Here is a 19,413-nt window from a genome sequence, read left to right as displayed (position 1 = left end):
TTTTTTAAATAATTGACAATATCTGCTTGAAACTTTCACAGGCAAATAAGAGGGCAGGGAGAATATGATGACTCTGAGATACTGTCACCCCAGCCTCTCCATCCCATTAGCCAGATGGTTGTAAGATTCACCAGCAAGACATTGTTGCCCATGCTACCTAGCCGCACAACACTGAGAAGGAGAAACGCCTCAACAGCCGAGAAGTCTTTTTCCCCTATATTTAACCTGTACAGACCCACTTTCTGAAGGGGTCTCCCCATGTGTGGAAGCATGGGGTCATTCAGAGAGGGCTACTACTGAGTTGGTGGGTGGTATTCTAAATCTCCTTTAGTAACTATTTAGAACCTTTAATTTCAGGAATTTGATACCCTGAGGAGCACTGAGATTACTGAAAGAATGTATCAACATTTCACAGTAACTCATCTGCATTTATGTGAAATGCACATAAATACTACACTGCTCTCTTGTTCCTTCTCCCTGCCAGGCAAAGCCCCTGCCATCACCCTGCTCCTTTTCTGAAACCAAAGCGCCTCTCACAGCCTCCCTTCCTGTCCTCATCTTCTCTCCAACGCAAAGGAGGTTCTTTATGCCTTCTCCTAGCATCTTCTTGCTTTCCAACATTTTCTTCCTCCCTGCCTTTTTGAGCTGCTTAAACTTACAAGGTGACCATGTAGTGGTCTCCCTGCTGATTGATGCACAAGATAATGGAGAGTTAGTCCTTTTCATCTAAGGCCATGTGAGATACCAAAAAGGAATAGACACAGTCAGGTCAGGCCCATAAGATGATTCATAAAGAGGCAATATAAGCTGAGCCTGGTTTTTCAAACCCTCAGTTTAAAAAATGATGGCGCCACCTAACTGCCTTGAGAACCCCTCTCTGTTCTCCGTGCTGTTACAGCCTGCCAAGAGGTGGGGACATCCTCAGGATCCCAGCTGAAGCAGAAGGTAAGGAGACTGTTGTGCCCAGGGGGGCCTCCTGGGGAGTTCCATAAGGAAGTGCTATTATAGTAAACCCTAGTTGGATTACAATCTGCGCTACCACTGTCATCTCTTCATGGGTTTTAAAAAGTTTCTTGAGCATCCCTGGAAACCTGTGCCTATTTGTAATCCTCAGCCTCCCACAGTGCTGGGATTACAGACATGAGCCACCATTCCCGGCCCTAAAAAAACAACTTTTAAATCACAGTTTTTAAACATAAAATTTCTGAACTACAGTATGTCTGGATGATAAGCTTATAAGGGATGTGTATGCTCCTCTTTTTACTTTTTTGAGTTTTCTCCAAATTCCTAAATGAATATATGCATAAAGAAAACCATTATTAAAACATATAGGCCAGGCGTAGTGGCTCACGCCTGTAATCCCAGCACTTTGGGAGGCTGAGGTGGGGGACCATTTGAACCTAGGAGTTCAAGACCAGCCTGGGCAAAAGGGCGAAACACTGTGTCTAAAAAACATACAAAAACTGGCAAGCATGGTGGCATGTGCCTGTAGTCCCAGCTACTCAGGAGACTGAGGTGGGAGGATCACTTCAGACTGAGCCATGATCCTGCCACTGCACTCTAGCCTGGGCAATAGAGTGAGACCCTGTCTTTAAAAAAAAAAAAACATGGGCCAGGCACAGTGGCTCACACCTGTAATCCTAGCACTTTGGGAGACCGAGGCAGGCGGATCACGAGTTCAGGAGTTTGAGACCAAACCAATATGGTGAAACCCTGTCTCTACTAAAAATACAAACAAACAAACAAAAAATTAGCTGAGTGTGGTGGTGTGCACTCGTAGTCCCAGCTACTCAGGAGGCTGAGGAAGAAGAATCGCTTGAACCCAGAGGTGGAGGTTGCAGTGAGCCAAGATTGCACCACTGCACTCCAGCCTGGGCAACAGAGCAAGACTCCATCTTAAAAAAAAAACCACACACACACACACACACACACAAAACCAACACACACATACATATAAACGCATGAACACATATTTCTTTAAGAGGAAGACTATCTGATATAACATACCCTTAAACATTCACAGATTTGGCAACTATTTTAACTATTTGAAAAGCCTGAATGACCCTGAAATGTACTTCAGTTCAATATTTTGCAGCAGCATGAGTGTGAATTTCACCTCAGAGCTCACATGTGGAAGCGAATCATATATATGGCCGGTAAAGAGTCTATTAGCAACCAGGCATGGTGGCTTACGCCTGTCATCCCAGCACTTTGGGAGGCCGAGGCAGGCAGATCGCTTGAGGTCAGGAGTCCAAGACCAGCCTGGCCAACATGATGAACCCCATCTCTACTAAGTACAAAAATTAGCTGGGCATGGTGGCATGTGCCTGCAATCCCAGCTACTCAGGAGGCTGAGACAGCAGAATCGCTTAAACCTGGAGGTTGCAGTGAGCCAAGATCGTGCCACTGCACTCTAGCCTGCATGACAGAGCAACACTCCATCTCAAAAACATAAATAAATAAAAGAATCTACTAGCTAGTAAATAAAAGAATCTACTAGCTATCCAGTGTTCACATTTCAGTAAGGATCTGAGGAAGCTGCTTAATGTTTCATTTGTACTTTACCGCATTTCCTAAAAGAAAAAATAAATATATACTTATATAAATATTAAAATAATATATAAGTATATATGCTTATAATATATTCATATATATATATATGCGTACCAGTTTCTGAAACTCTTAAGATTCTCAAAGATTTCAGGGCATATATTTCACAACTGTCAGTCTTCCACATGATATAAACTGTTAAAATAGCATCTCTATGGAAAGCAGAAAATAAAGCTAGTTTGTTGAAGTTATTAGATCAACTTTATATACTATATAAATTTAATTTAGCAAAGCAGTAGTTTGGAATTATACATTAAGTTAATATGCATTTTTTACTCTCCCCCAAGTAGGTATTATAAAGGTGATACACACTGGTTAAAACAAATGAAAAAATAATTCAGTTCCATTTCCCTCCTGAATCCCACTTCCCTGAGATAATCACTGTGAACAGCACAGTATATGCTGTTTAAGAATTTTAGCACCCATATGTTTTTTATCTTACACAAATGGAATTATTCCACACACATACTTCCATGGACAGTTTTTTACTACACAATATTTTGTAGCTATGTTTCTATGGCGTAGTTATTGGTCAACTTTATCTTTCTTAATTGTCACATAATACAATTTATTAAACCAGTGCCCTACTGGTGAACATTTAAATTGTTTGATTTTTTTCAATAACAAAGAGTGTTTCAATTAAAATCTTTTACACATATTATTGTCCACCCTTGTAAGTGAAATTAGTATGTCTAAGGAAATGCTTATTAAAAATGGTGATCACTACCCTCCAAAAACAATCATGCCAATTTATACTTCTAACACCAACACGAGTGTCCTCTTCCACTGACATCCATCTTTATCCTTTTCATCAATCTTGTTTTACATTTTCTTGAATATGAGGATTAACACTTTTTAGATGTTATAATGATCATTTATATCTTACTCATGTACTCTGCCTAAGTCACCTTTTTCATATACGTCCAAATATTTGTCTCAAGTTTATCATCTCTTTTCCACTTTGTCTATGGTCTTTTACCATTGCTCAATTAAATTTATGAAGCATTTCCCATTATAGGTTCTGGCTTAGATTTCCCCTATGACAAGATCATAAAGATGCTTTCCTACAGTGTCCTGTGGTTTTATGTTTCATATTTAAATACTGAAACCTCAAATTAGGGAAAGGATATGAGGCAGGGAGGAAATCAGTGTTTTCCCAAATTAATTTTCATTAACACTAACACCATTTATTGCCTAATTTCTTATTCGTCCCACTGATTTGACATTCTTTGGCATATTGTAAATTTCCATAAATTCGTAGTGCTAGGACATTTCCTATTCCATTGCTATGTTTCTACCTTACTTTCATTTTAAAAACTTCTTTAACTCCTCTTGAGAATTTCTACTTACAGAGGAATTTTTTAATAAATTAGAATAGATGTAGGGAGTAATTTGGGAGAAAATGGACATTTCTGCAATATTGGGTCTTCCCATCCAAGAATATGATGTGGCTCTTTTTATTCAGGCTTTATCTGTCCTTTTATAATGTTTTACTAAAGTACTGCATATTCCTTATTAAATTTATTAAGTACTTTTGAGTTTTTATTGCTACTGTGAATAGATTATTCTGCTATGTACAGAAAATCAGCTGCCTTTTTGCCTAAACTTTTTAGCTCCATGTTTAGAACATATTTATCAAAGTATTACTTGTGTTTGATTTTTTTTAAATTGAGGGCTTCTAGAAAAGCAGGTGTCCTCCTGCCCAGTCTCAACTCTCCATGACAATAGTTAATATTTCTTGTAATTTTCCAACTGATTCTCCTGAAATATTCTAGGTATATAATCAGTCTGTCTGCAAATGTTAATAATTTGGTCATTCTTCTTCTATAATTTATTCTTATTTCTTTTCCTAGTTTATTGCCTTGTTTTTCCAGAAGACGTCTGAGCAGTATTTCAGTAGGTCTCTTGGCTTATTTCCGGCCTTAATGGAAAATCATCAGTGCTTCACCATTAACTGTGATGATCACTGATAGCTGTTAATAATTGTCATCAAGTTAACATTTCTATTCCTAATAAAAGTTTTTTCTTCTCTTTGTTTTTGAGACAGAGTCTCACTGTGTTGTCGAGGCTGGAGTGCAGTGGCACGATCTCGGCTCTCTGCAACCTCTGCCTCCCGGGTTCAAGCCATTATTCTGCCTCGGCCTCCCGAGGAGCTGGGACTACAGGCACATGCCACCATACGTGGCTAATTTTTGTATTTTTAGTAGAGATGGGGTTTCTCCACATTGGTCAGGGCTGGTCTTGAACTCCTAGCCTCAAGTGATCCACCCACCTTGGCCTCCCAAAGTGCTGGGACTACACTGCGCCCACCCCTTTATTCTCCTTTTAATCAGTAATGGATTTGGGATTTTATCGGTATCTTATTTGGACATTTTTGGTTTTTTTTTTTTTTTTGGAGACGGGGTCTCACTCTCTCACCCAAGCCTAAAGCACAGGAGCAGTGAAGGCTCAATGCAGCCTCCAACTCCTGGGCTCAAGTGATCCTCCTTGCCTAAGCCTCTCAAGAAGCTGGGATTATAGGCATATACCACCATGCCCAATTAATTTTTCTTATTTAGAGACAGAGTCTCACTCTGTCACCAGGCTGGAGTGCGGTGGCACGATCTCGGCTCACTGCAAGCTCTGACTCCGTGGTTCAAGCTATTCTGCTGCGTCAGCCTCCTGAAGGAGTAGCTGGGATTACAGGCACTTGCCACCACGTCCAGCTAATTTTTGTATTTTTAGTAGAGACAGGGTTTCACCATGTTGGCCAGGATGGTCTCAATCTCCTGACCTCATGATCAGCCTGCCTCGGCCTCCGAAAGTGCGGGGATTACAGGCGTGAGCCACCATGCCTGGCCTTCTTATTTTTGTTTGGTACAGACAGAGTCTCACTATGTTGCCCAGGCTGGTCTCAAACTCCTGGGATCAAGCAATGCTCCCATCTTAGCCTTCCAAAGTGCTGGGATTACAGGCATAAGCCACTATGCCCAGGCATTTGGCCTATTAGAGCATTTTCATTTGTTTTCACCTAATTATATTTCTAGTATTAAATCAGTCCTATTTGATCTCTGTATATTATTGTTTTAGTACACTACTGAGTTGTATTTGCTAACACTTTATTTAGAATTTTTCGATCTATAATATAAGTGAGATCAAGCTATATTTTCTTTTTCATGGTATCTTTGTCAGGTTTCAGAACTGGGGTTATTTAATGCCTTTTGCAATATGCATATTTTTAGTTAACTTCAAGTTATTTAAGTTATTTAAGATGGGTCTTTCTCACCATGACTTTTGCTTTTTAAAGGAAAACTAAGCTTAACAATTACAAATCCAAAAAGTACACAAGTAGTTCTTGTCAAGTGGACTCAAAACATGTAGAAGACTTACTAGGTAATCACAAGTCTCCATTTCCAGTAAATAAAGAAAGGTCTATGAGTCAAGTGAAGTCCATGACATTCTGGATGTCCAAGAGAAGTGCCCTTAATTGATAAGGGTGGTCAACAAAAACACAATGAGGAGGTACCAGACCCTGTCATGGACTTTTTAAAGCCAACAGTAAGCTCTTAAATAAAAATCAAGCCTGAGGATTCAAACAAAAGCCAGCTGATATTACAGGAAACGCTTTTCCGGCCAAACCCTAAATTACTTAGGATGGTCTGGGCCCCCTGAAGCTAACACCAATCACATCAGAGTTCAAGGATTCTGTGCCAAGGACAATACTCCCTGGGATGCAAGGCGGATGCCACTTGCCACTTTTGTTGTTTGGAGAATAATCGGCCATCTATAAGCTGTGTCATGCACTCTCCTCCTGGATGGGCTCAAGAATTGAGACTCTGCTTGGTATTCAAGTATTCTGGGATAAGTCATAACTGAAATGTTACGAAAGTCAGTAAGAACCACATACAGAACCACCTCAGAATGAGGGAAACAACACAGAAGGAAGGAAGGAAAGAAGCCTAAACAAACTAGTGTCTCTGAGTCTTCTAGCCAAAGATCATCTGGATTTACTAAGTTTTGTTAAATATCAGAAAGTACTGTTCAGGCTGGGTGCGGTGGCTCATGCCTGTAATCCCAGCACTTTAGGAAGCCAAGGTGGGCGAACCACTTGAGGTTAGGAGTTGAAGACCAGCCTAGCCAACATGGCAAAACCTCGTCTCTACTAAAAATACAAAAATTAGCCAGGCGTGGTGGTATGCACCTGTAGTCCCAGCTACTCAGGAGGCTGAGCCAGGAGAATCGTTTGAACGTGGGAGGTGGAGCTTGCAGTGAGCCAAGATCGCACCACTGCACTCCAGCCTGGGCGACAGAGCAAGACTCAGTCTCAAAAAAAAAAAAAAAAACCACAAAAAAACAAAAAGTATTGTTCAGATATATATCCATGTATATATAGTGAGGAACAGTTTTTAAACTAATGTGATTAGTACTATTCTTACTGAAGAGTTTATAAAATGATATAGTTTGAGGCTAATTCCTTTAATTCTCACTGACTTCCACTGTAAATAACCAGGTATTTATGATTAAGTTAGCTTGTATTCACATGCCCTAGATATAAAGAGAAAATGTGTGATATTTGACAATATCAAGCATACTGTGAATTTTCTTAATCTCAAATAGGCCAAAAACAGTTTTGGAGCCACATACTATAGCCATATATTTTGCAGAGAAGTGGAGTGGGGCTTTTTCTTCTGTATTCCTGTTAAGGAGACAACACTGGTCGTGTAGGTAAGGAACAAACTAAGAGCATCCACAAAATGTTTCATATACAGAGTTGTTCCGGTTCCTTACTGGAGTGTAGTCTAGTCATCCCACGTATCATCTGATGGATTTCTAGAAACTACCTGAGCAACAGTGCTACAAGTGTCTGAGACCTCTGCTGCTTCTAACAAGCCAAATGCCTCACATTACACAGAATGCCAGTAACGCAGAGAAGCCTAGCCCTTCTCCAACAGAAAGTTTTATTTCCACTAGGATAATGTGATTCTAGAGTAGTGCTGTCTAACGCAGGAGCCCCCTACTAGCCCCTGTGGTTTCTGAGCACATGTGGTTCAAGTGTGATTAAGCAACAGAATTTTAAATTTTAATTAATTTAATAGCTACATGACTCATGGTTATCATATTGGACAGTGCAGTTTTGCAATAAAAAAACCATCATGACAATACTCCCTAAAATAGAGAAAAGAGAATTACTTTTAGTGAACATACAAGTCAGAGTAGAAACTGTTAGCTTCAGTGTAGAGTTTCTGATAAAATACAGACTCGGCCCTCTTTTGTCTATCCTAGCTGCTTCTTTATATAACTAGCAAGAACAATTAGCCATTTTAATTGTGACCTGTGTGTACACTTATGGTCTACGATAAAATTTTAAGTAAGGTCTTCTGCCTTGATTACAGTAGCTAGTACTCATCAAGGAAAAAATATGTTCAAATCTCCCTAAATAAATGTGAATTTTAACAGTCTTAAAAGCAGGGCCTCAGGCTTAAGCAGCAGTTATATCATCCAGAGATTTCTCAAACTATTTGACAACAATACATAATACCGTAATTTATAAGACTCTGCTGAGTATTTTCTTCCTATAGATGCTAGTGGGATAACCACAGAATAACTTCTGTTTCATCTGGTCAGAAAAACTTCTGCTACAGACCTTCTATTTTAAAGTCAGTATTAAAAAGAAGAAAAAAATGCGAAATATTTTATGCTTCACACAATATCTTATGGCAGACATTCTTATTCAGTAACATTTTGGAGGGTAGGAAAAGACATTCAAGTTTGACTTTTAAGTTATAACACAGATTTATTAAGGATATTAACCACATAGCACATATAGATGAAGCTTATCAATCTATTCCATTATTTAAAGAAAAAATATTTTAGAACATTCAAGTATCTTTACCTCGTAATGAACAAACTGGTCCATTTTCTTGATTCTTAGAGCGCTTACTTCTGAACTGACTTGGAATATCTAATGAAAGGTCTTAAAAGGAGAGATAAGTAAATAAAGAGCTGTTAAAGGCATGTATGTCTACTCAAAAATAATTTCACAAACTGATGTATTTCTAGATTTCTCTTTACACTTATTTTTTGAAGGAAACATTAAAATTATTTTAATAAAATATTATATAGCCACATGCCACATAACTTACCTAGGAATGGATCAAACTTTCTAGATTCTGTCCCACATATGAGGCAGTTAACCTCATTTTGGAGAATGCCTCCGAATATAGCCGTGACAACAGTAGATGCTCCATTTCTAAACAAAATCACCATATAGGAAAATATCTCAGTAAGAAGCCATCTCTTTGACACTTAAAAAACTACAAATATTTGTTAAAGCCCTACAGATGACTCCCTTTGAGGGAATATTTAAATCATTTATTTCTAAGTTAAAAAATAATATAAAAATTTCAAAACCATAGACACATACTAAATAAAAGGTTTAAGCCACTGACCTCCCCCAATGCCTTCATCCAATCCCACTACTTTCCCCAAGAGTAACTAACACTGGCCATTTGCTATCATAACAGATCACATGCATGAGTCTGCACAGGGCGACATGACTCCTTCCATTCCCTCCCCAGGTTAGGCCTCAGAAGGAAGAAACTGCCTTGTATTGGAATCTTTGCAAGGCCTTTCATATTTCACAGGGAACTCTCACAATTACTTGACTTTGAACATCCTTGATCTGAGATAGTTTTAGAGTTTTTATACAGCCATCTGTCAGATTTGGGGAAAAGGAAGTAAAGGAATTTAATACAGATTTAGTAATTACTGCTGTAAGCAGGACTTCACAATTGAAAGTGCTGGATATTACTGTCAAAAACACTTTTTAAAAAGCTCAATACTGCAAATAATTTCCTTGTGGAGATGAAGAATATACTGTTTTAAGAACAATTTTCAAAACCATCTGCCCTAATGTTACTTAACCTTTTCATGCCTCTGCTCCATCAAATATAAAACAGGAATACAGAAGAGCACCCACCACAGAGGCCCAGTGTGGAGACGAGAGAGTTGTGTATGTGAAGTGCTTTTAGAAGAGTACTTACCAAAAATAAAGCACTTAAAGTGTTTGCCACTATTTTATTCGTATGAAGTCAGATTACACCTGCTTCTTGCTTTTATGTTTTTCCCTGCGTGTGTATCTTAAACAGGTACCTCATTCTTCCTGACAGCTACATGGTGTGTCAGAGTATGGACATACAACGGAAGCAAGAACCACCGAGGAAGTGTACCAGTGAGACCTGGAGTAGCAGGCACTTATTATAGCACTTACTACATGCAGGCTCCATTCCAAGCACATTCTTTCCATCTATTCAATCAATTAATCTTCACAACACATCAGAAAGGTAGCTACTGTTAGCCCCATGTTGTAGATGAGGACGCTGAGGTTAAGTTGGCCCAAGGTCATACAGCTGGCCTGGCCTGAACATCTGCTCTAACACGGCTCTTTCTCTTAATTTAACCAATATAGTATTAGTGGGTATTGAGGTAGTTTCAATTGTTTGCTATCATTAATAGTACTACATGTCTATTAGCCTTCGTGCACTTATGAAGTTACTTGAGCCAATACACACTCTTTTTTGCTAACAGCAATATAATGTGGTTTCTGTCACTTGAATCAATTACTCCTAAAACACTGAACTGTATTTTCTAGGCCACTTTAAGTTAAACCTACTGCAATGATGACAAAACCTACTCAAACAATTCTATTTGAAAAGTCTGATTCCTTTTCTAGGAAAAGGCTTCATTCTTTTACTGGCAAAATAAATAGGCTGTAACTTTATTATTACTTTTTAAAGTATTGTTTGTAAGACATACTGTCTTAATAAGTTTTTTGTTTTTTGTTTTAAGATGGCACTGGGGAAGAAACATTGGGAGCTGTAGGATCTAGTGGCCATTTCAGGTTTAGGTTTAATATCTGTGTCACTAAAAAAGTACATAGCAAAAAAAAAAAAAATCCTGCTGAAAATGAAGGGACTCTAACTGACCCTTTCATGCTGATGTTCACTTACAAGGTTGCCTTTAATTAAAATGGAAACTGCTTCATTAAGAATTACATTTAGACTCAATGTAGTTCTTCCTTATAATCACTTCCTCTGAGAAATGGATACTAATCAACTTTTTAGCTGCCTGACCTGTTTGACATTAAGTTTCATACATACCATGACTTAATATTCAAAATCAGTTTCATTTAGTATAACCACAAATGTTTAAATATTGAATACTTGGATAGGCTCTTATAATTCTAGGGTCCTTTAACTGGCACGAATGATTTTCTATGTACTATAAAAATCACATCTGCCACTTACTTCTTCCATGCCACCATTCTCACCTTCACCTTCAGTAGGGGTAGGTGTGTGTGTGCACAAGTCAACAAAGACATTACACAAGAGAACCTTTTTCTAGTTGTAGCAAATATTCTTAGATCCTGAAATGGCTTCTCCAATGCACTGAACGAAATCTGAATTTTTAATATTTGATAATGTTTGGTTTCTGTCCCTAACTCAGTAATGAAACTTGCAATTCCTAATCTTTAAAATGTCATGAAAAGGGATAGATTAATACTGAAAACTCATGAGGCACTAAAAGAACATTCTATGAGTATTACACAGTGTGATTCCACAGGGTGCCCCAGGCATCATGTAAAATCATAAAGACATATACCCTCTCTCACCTCACACAGCCTATCCATGATAGAGCCCATTTCAATATCCTTTGTGGATGAATATGCCATGATAAAATACAAAGCAATTTTTCATTTAATACTCTTTAATTTGGTGCTAGCAGGTAGAACAATTCTCCCAGGTCACAGGTCCTTCCCTTTCTATATTGTATTCTAATTGGAATCACAGCTACTAGGACCTAGAGGGACAATCATTTTGAGAAGTATGGCAATTCACATTGGTTGCCCTTTTCCAACACTGCTTGGTTAGCTATCAGCCTGCTTTGCCATTAAAAAGAAGTAGTCCTACTACATCCGATTCATGGGCTGCCAGGCAATACTACAATGACACCTACATGTTACTTACTCTTTTCTTTCTTTTTGGGGGGAGTTTGTCTTCTTGTAAATCTCTCCCATGTAGCTCAATAGTGGTGAAACTTTTCAAAACATCTGAACAAAGGAGGCTACAACTGACCAAAATCCAGGCTAAAATAACAGTAAATCTTCCCTTCTTCAAGCAAAATAAGTGTTCTGATCTCAGTGTATGTTTGTGGGCTACTAGTACATGGGAAAGCAATCCAAAAAACTTCGTTTTATTCATATTGAGAAGCAAGAAAAACTTCTGAGAACTTACAAATGCCTCGACTTCATTAAAGAACAGATAAACTTTAGGAAAGTTCAAGTCCACAATGAAGCTTTAGGAAAGTTCACATTCGAAATGTTTTAAGCTTTTGTTTTTAGTGAACAAATATTATTTTTGTATATGAAAATTAAGTCTCCTGCCCATCATTCAATATATTTGGAGGAAATCTTTTAAATGCTAAACTGTACAAATATGGTACAAATATTTTCTATTTTTTCAAGATTTAAAATAATCTACACCAAGTAATCACAGTCAGAACTAAATCAGGATGCAAATACAAGATGCCTCTGGTCTGGAAGCAAGAGGCATGTGCTAGTTCACTGGGTCACAAAGTTCAAGAGCACGAAAAGTTCCAGCCAATGTCTAGGAAACCCCTCCATCTTCTGTTATAAATCCAACACACAGTTAACACCAACAGAAATGTCTGAGGCCTTCCTAAAATCAGAAGGAAACGAAATCTTACATGCAACACTTGTTACTTGCAGATAGAGTAGAATTCTCCTGCAGAATTGCTGAGCGGGAAACACCATTGAAACCGCCCTGGAGTTCCAAGTGTAGGTGGTCCAAAAGGTAGCGCATGAATTCATGGGCGTCTTGCTGTTGATAGCCCCTAAAGCAAACAGAAACGGTCACTTATAAGGCTGGGGGGAAGGGCTCTGTGTGCCCAGTCACACCAGCAAGAGGCCAAGGCGTGGGAAAGGACGGCAGCCCCATGCTCACAAGCACAGCGAGGTTTCCTCACCTTCACGCCCGCAAGCTCTACAGGTAACAGAATTTCTCTTCAAGAATGAATTCTGCTTAAAGATAGGTTTGAAAACCAAAAAATATTAGAGCTAATTGGACTTGCAATGATCTCCTCACTTCAGAGGTGAGGAAATTGTGGAGGTGGGGGGGCGGTATGTGACTTCCCCAAAGTCCTACAGCAAGAGAGTAACAGAGATGGGACTACACCTGTGTTTCCTGGTGGACTCTGACTCTTCTCCCTGCCCACATAACCTCTCTAGAAGATGCTCCAATGTCACAGCTTCATCTCTTACCCTCACTAGAAAATCAGGTGTGAACCACTACTATAAGAAAGGAGAATTTAAAATTATTAATGACTCCTTAGATTGAAAGATACTAATTTTTAAACACTGGCTGAAAGGAAGAAAAACTTCACTGAAAGAGTTAAAGATGTCTAACCTTCTCTACCTGCATCCTAACTTCTGACTTAAGACATCTTTTAAATAAATAAATACTTTTAAAAAATGCATTGGCTCACATACAGTTATGCTCTATCCTAAAACTTGAATTTATATAACAACATATTCTTAGGTTACTTCTTACAGTATAGTCAGACAGGAAACTATATGAAATTCTTATACGAATACAGATCAATGACAGAACAGGAATGAAGGCAGACAAAATGAAACTGGTACAGGTGGAAGGTCTGGGAAGTTACTTGGATAAAATAAAGCAAGCATTGTTATATAAAGTACTTTTATAAAACTAAAATAAAAAAGACTTCCGTCTACATTTTGCCAGCATGGAAGGTTCTCTTTAATCTAAATCATTAAGTTTTTCTGGCCTGGTCTTAAGATTCAAAACTCCCGCTACTCTTCCAGGCAGTGGTTCCACAAACAAAATTTCTTCCAACCAGAGTTTCTGTCAATATATATTCTCCCCCTTTCCTGGAAATTCTAAATTATGAAAACAATCTCCCTAATAAATGGAACTGTGGAACTTAAAGTCAGAAGTTACTCTGGCATTTCACTATAGCTTTTTCTAAACTATCTGGCAACTAAATTTCAATATATATGTTCAAGTACTTCTTCTAAGGCTCATCAGTAAAAATGTTACTTTGCACCTGCTTGAGTGTGAAAAGCAGACGTTCCAAATAAAGAAAGTAACATCTCAGAATACAGACACATAAAAGGACTCATGTGATCCCACCACATACTTAACTGTGACGTGCCTGCACGTTACTGACTATTCTGTGTCTTGGCAGTGCCAGTATATAATCTGTATATATTGTATGTAGAAACAGACATACATATGTATCATCTAAAATACCTAAGATACATTAGAATTTTAGGTTCTGCTCATATTTAAAATATCCTTGACATTAAAAAAAGAATTATAAAGTTGTTGTTTTGGCCAAAATATCTGCAAATAAGTTAAATGTATTCCTAACTCGGTATTTGGCAGCAATCATGACTGAATTTCCTCAAAACAAAAACACCAGAAAACAAAATGACAAAAATGAACACAAATGAACTTGTGTTTACAAACACACACACTAATACAAAAGCAAAATTCTTGGCTACAAGAATGAAAATGGTTTAGATATAAAATATCAACAGCATAGTATTTTAAAATATTTTTACAAATATCCCAAAAAGACTATTGTCAAATAAAACTTTAAAGTATCACACGTGGCCAGGCATGGTGGGTCACGACCGTAATCCCAGCACTTTGGGAGGCCAAGGTAGGTGGATCACGAGGTCAGGAGTTCGAGACCAGCCTGGCCGACATAGTGAAACCCCATCTCTATTAAAAATACAAAAAAATTAGCTAGGCATGGTGGCACGTGCCTGTAATCCCAGCTACTTGGGAGGCTGAGGCAGGAGAATCACTTGAACCCAGGAGGCAGAGGTTGCAGTAAGCCCACATCATGCCACTGACTCCAGTCTGGGCTACAAAGAGGGACTCAAAACAAACAGCATCACATGCAAAGATCTATTTTTTGTCTACAAAAATCCTTTACATTGTCTATAAACCTGAGAAAAGCAAGCAAACATAAGAATTATGTTTCAATGCTTATGCATCATTTTAAAACAGTAATTATAACAATAACTGATTAAAAAAATAAAGTTCCATCTTGGGAAGTCAAGGCAAATATATTAAATCAGACTGTACAAAAAGACCTGATTTGAATCATCAAGAGAGTTTCCTGAAGAGTGTTAGCTTTAACCGGGACCCTAGACAAAGAGATAGGGACCACAAGCAAATGCTGTGGGCAGAAGCACATGACACAAGACAGCAAAGCAGCAAGACAGAGCTGTGTTAAGAAAAGCAAGGAGTGACAAAGTCAAGCAAAAAAGACTATCAAAATTACAGAAGCACATTTGCTTGAGCCTAGCACTTTCTCTCTTAGATACCTGCACGTGTATGTAAAAGACTACTCACTGTAGCACTGTTTAGAACAGCAAAGACTAGAAACAGTCCATAGAGCCACTGGGAGGGACTTGGACACAAATGATGATAGAACTAGAAAATGGTCTGAGGAAGCTGTTTGTATACTAGTATGAATCATCTTAAAGGAGGGAAAAACATGATACATCACCAATTACGTTAAAAATTCCATAAACACACACACACACACACACACACGCACTTGCCTGGATATGTACACATAATATCTGAAAGGATACAGAAAACTCTAGTAACTATGGTTGCTTCCAGAAAACAGAATGAATGGCTAGAGAACAAAATAAAACATTCACTGCATATTCTTTTGTTACCTTTTGAATTCTGAACCACATATGTTTTTGCCTATTTAAAAAAATACACTTTAAAGTATTTTTATGAAAAGCAAAAGGATAGAAAGAGCTGAATACACTGAGAAATCAAAAGAAGTGTGGTAAGTACACATGTATATTGGAAAAGGTCAAAACTTCAAGAAAATTTTCCCTGCTAGGTAACTGGCTTTTAGTTTCAGTGGGGAAAAAAGAATAGGCTTAATGATTTCTCTTTCCAAAGCTGCTGATTACATTGAGGGTGTGTGTTTTGGGGGTGTGTGTATGTATATATATTTGTGTATTTAATAGATGAAAGTTGTTTCTACTTCTACATGCATGTTTGTATTTCAGAGTCCTCATATTTCATCCCAAAGGGATCAAGTTCGCTAGACACTGTCATGTGTTAACCAAGGAAAATGGGCTTTTTAAACCTAAAAAACATTCCTTTGGGATTATAAATAAACATAAATCAAGATTCATGCACTTACACACAGGCATGCTATAAGAATCTGACCTGCATACCTCGTAGAGTAAGAGCTGTAAAAAGCAAGCCCCACCTCCCTGCCTCACACCTGGGCATTGTGCAGTGACCCTGCACTAAAGCTTTATCCATGTTATAATCTCAAGATCCAGATCTGACCAAGAGAAAAATTGTTCTTTGATTATATAAAAATGGGGAACAATCTCAATTATTGCAGAACTAAGAGCAAGCCCAGCTAAAGAGTACAAAAGCACCCTATTCTCATCAGCCATTAAAGAAATTTAAGAGTTCATGATATCTGAAATCTTCCCCAGACACTCCACATGCTAAATTCCTCAGCCTGGTTTCCTTATTCCTTCATCAGTAGGAATATTCCAATATGAAAATTAAACAGCTAAAAACTAAATCATGCTCACAGTTGGGCTACAGAAGCTAGAAAGGACAGAGATGTGGAAAGATGTACAGGAAAAGCAGATTTCTACTGTATAAAATATGATAATGTTTCTAAGCTTTCAAGAATGAAGGATCTTGGTCACCATGGGGATCAAGAAAACAGTATCAAATTAGTTAATGGGCCTCGTTCAAGGTATGTGGGCAAATCACTGTCAATACATCTATTATTTGCCAACTCCACAAACACCTGGACTCTAATTTTGGTCATTACCCTACTAGACGCATAAGCTTAAACAAGTTGCTTCTCCTTTCTGTCTCAGTTTTGTCTCCTCTAAAATGGGGGCAATATTTCCTACCTTGACTGGAATTGTGTTCTTGCTTGTTTTTTAATGAAGACCAGATATAAAATACCCAGTGGGTGGCACACAGCAGGCATTCAATAAATGGAAACTATTATTATGTAATAATAAAACACAAAGACTAAACCTCTATCAAGAGTCTACCAGGTGATTATGTTAGAATTTTTTTTTTATTAGGTCCAGACTTGACTAGTGGTAACTTAACTGTCATTCCTACCTTTCATACTTAGAGTCAAGACATTCTCAAATTCTTATGTCTTTCCTGAGAGGAGATCTAAATGGTATGATACATAAAAGGAGTTTCTTTCAAAACAAAGACTACGGTTAACTCGAGTTACTCACGTCAGATCCTTAAGGCTAGACTCTTTAGCAAGGCAACAATTTAAAGTCCTTTGAAGTTAATTACCTTTTAAATATATCTCTATATTAACAATACATCTTTTTAGGCAATAGAGTAAGAAAGATCGCTAAGTTTACTACAGCATGGTGTTTTTTTGTTTTGTTTTGTTTTTTAAAAAGGAGAAGGGATGTACATTAGGTGCCAAAATTGTAACTAGTAAGAACCATGACTTGCTTCAGAAGGGTAAAACGGGCAGAAGGTGGCCAAGGCTGCTGTCAAACACCTGCAGTGCCTCAAAGCTGCCATCATCTGAATCCCTACAGGGATGACAGGCCTACGAGAAGAGGCAGGAGACTCCTCTAATAGCTAGGTGTACAGCAGAGGTGTATTTTGCTCAAGCGAGGCGAGACAGAAAGCATGGGCACCACAGCAGCTCTCTGGCCACACCGGGATGTGGCACAGCCGCCTTCTAGAGAGTGCGTCCCAGGCCCTTGACAACAGCCTTCCCAGAGCTTCCAAACTCAGTTCCAAACAGTTCATATAATACCATGCACTTCTACTGATCATACTAATTTTTTTAGCTGGAGTAACAAGACAGTGTGTGATTGTAATTATTCTATGTTGTGAAAGGATTAAGGAAATTTTGTCCAGTATCTTTTCCTAGTGCACATAAGTTATTTATAAGGGCTTTATGTTTATAGCAACAAAATACCCCACCTCTTGTTAAAGACATTTCTACAGTCTATTATTTAAATAAACACATTTGTTTAGTCAGATGTATTCGATTTCTACTCTTCTTCTTAAAAAGAAAAAATACCAAACTAGCGTTAAGTATTTAGAATATTTAGAATAAAACCACTTCATTAGGAATTATTTCAGGAACAGTATAGACACTAATATTAATGTTTTAAAATACCTTTCTTTAAATAATACTTACCTAAAGTTTGGCATAATCTTCCAAACAACATAAAATAAGGACTCTGGGCTAAATGCAGTCTGGCTGCCTTGCCATAAAGCACAGAGTGTCTTTCTAAACTCTTCTACCAAAGACCTGCAAAAGAGGAAAGGACAGTGCCCTCAGCTTAGTGAGAGGCTACAATTCCAACACAGCATCCACTCGTCTAAAACGCATAACACATACAAAATGAACACTTAAAAAGGATTTGGTCTTTTCTGAAGAAAGTCTGAAAGATAAATAAGAGCATCTCAAAAACCCACATAAATAGCAGTAATTCTGACAAAGCTAATTTGTAACCATATGGTTAACTCTGAGTGTGCCAATGCACCACCGTATTTCTACACTCTGAGTTAAACCATGCAAGCAAACAATACAGCACTGGGTGAGTTATAGGCCAAATTACTTAAGAATGTACGTTTTCAAAATGCAAAACAAGCATTCAGCTCTCTTTCTCCCCCTCCTGCCTTGTCCTTCTTGCCACTCACTAGCACCCTCAGACTCCAGCCTGTGTCACAAACCTTCACCACTCGGCTCTCCACCAGTGACCCTCAACTCCAAAAGTCAGATTTTCTCATGACTATTTTTACGTAAACTTCTCCAGTTTCCAGCAGGAATTTTCTGCTGGAGATCCTGTCACTTTCACCTCTATGTGCACTGACCTGCTCCAGCATCTACTGCTCTCTGTACACCCTCCTATCACCCAATATCCACACTCTTCTTCTCGCATAGGAATAGAACTCTCATTTTTTTCCTGGGCATATAAACTCTCAAAATAAAAAATTGAGTGTGTCCAAATTCTGGGAAATGTCTTAAAAAGAAGAGTAGTCCTATATTAATCCTTTCCTTCTTCCTGCTAGGAATGGGGACGGAGTTGGGGAGCCCCAGCACCATGGTGGACTATGTGGATGGATAGGGCCTCTGGAGGTTGGTGGAACAGAAAGCCAGGAGGAGCCGGATGGCTTTGTCAAACTACCCTGGACAGACAGCCTCTGACTTTTATGTGAGGAAACAAACCATGGATGTTTAAGTCACTTAACTCTGGTTTTCTACACCTGTGGCTAAACTGATCCAACTCAACTTCAACTTCCATAGCTGTCAATATAAGCACCATATTTTTGGATACTTGATTGATATCCCAGAGAATCTCAGTATCTTCTTTCTCAACCCTCACGATCACGTAGGACCCTGGAATACAAATCATGTTTTTGACTTCCTAATACTTGAACCCTCTTCCTATGTTTGAGAATCCCCACTTTAAGAGTTTGCCTCCCACTTCTAAAGCTAAATAGCCAGACACTTGCCTTCTCAGGCTCCCTTGCAGTCAGAGCACAGGTACATAGCCTGTGACACAAAGAAGTGACACATAGTGACACATAGAAGAAGGGACGGCACCAAATCCTCTCTGGTAGCAGTGGGGACAAAGAGCACCATCCGGAGTGCAGGGCAGCAGCATGGCCGCGTCCGCCAGCACCCATCTCCAGCAGTGCTGGC

At 38.5% G+C, this 19,413-nt stretch overlaps 1 protein-coding gene across 19 annotated transcripts in view; it reads right to left on the bottom strand.

Annotated features, from left to right (window-relative positions):
* USP3 (ubiquitin specific peptidase 3) overlaps window positions 1-19,413 on the bottom strand; it is an 89,007-nt gene that overhangs the window by 11,578 nt on the left and 58,016 nt on the right. For 18 of the 19 annotated variants that reach the window (XR_012415029.1, XR_012415030.1, XR_012415026.1 and 15 more), the window contains 4 exons: window positions 17,902-18,015; window positions 12,355-12,501; window positions 8,733-8,839; window positions 8,483-8,563 (listed from right to left, as the gene is read on the bottom strand). Coding sequence is in view for 11 of the 19 variants with exons in the window: in XM_073995979.1 (XP_073852080.1) it covers window positions 8,483-8,563; window positions 8,733-8,839; window positions 12,355-12,501; window positions 17,902-18,015 (449 nt within the window). In the remaining 8 variants the exon portion in view is untranslated. Of the gene's footprint in view, window positions 1-2,672; window positions 2,763-8,482; window positions 8,564-8,732; window positions 8,840-12,354; window positions 12,502-17,901; window positions 18,016-19,413 lie in introns of those variants that run through there. The other variant, XM_073995988.1, reaches the window with a different exon arrangement.

Source organism: Macaca fascicularis, chromosome 7 (genome assembly GCF_037993035.2).
Source record: "Macaca fascicularis isolate 582-1 chromosome 7, T2T-MFA8v1.1".
NCBI classification, from domain to species: Eukaryota; Metazoa; Chordata; class Mammalia; order Primates; family Cercopithecidae; genus Macaca; species Macaca fascicularis.
This window is presented reverse-complemented; position numbering and strand designations above follow the sequence as displayed.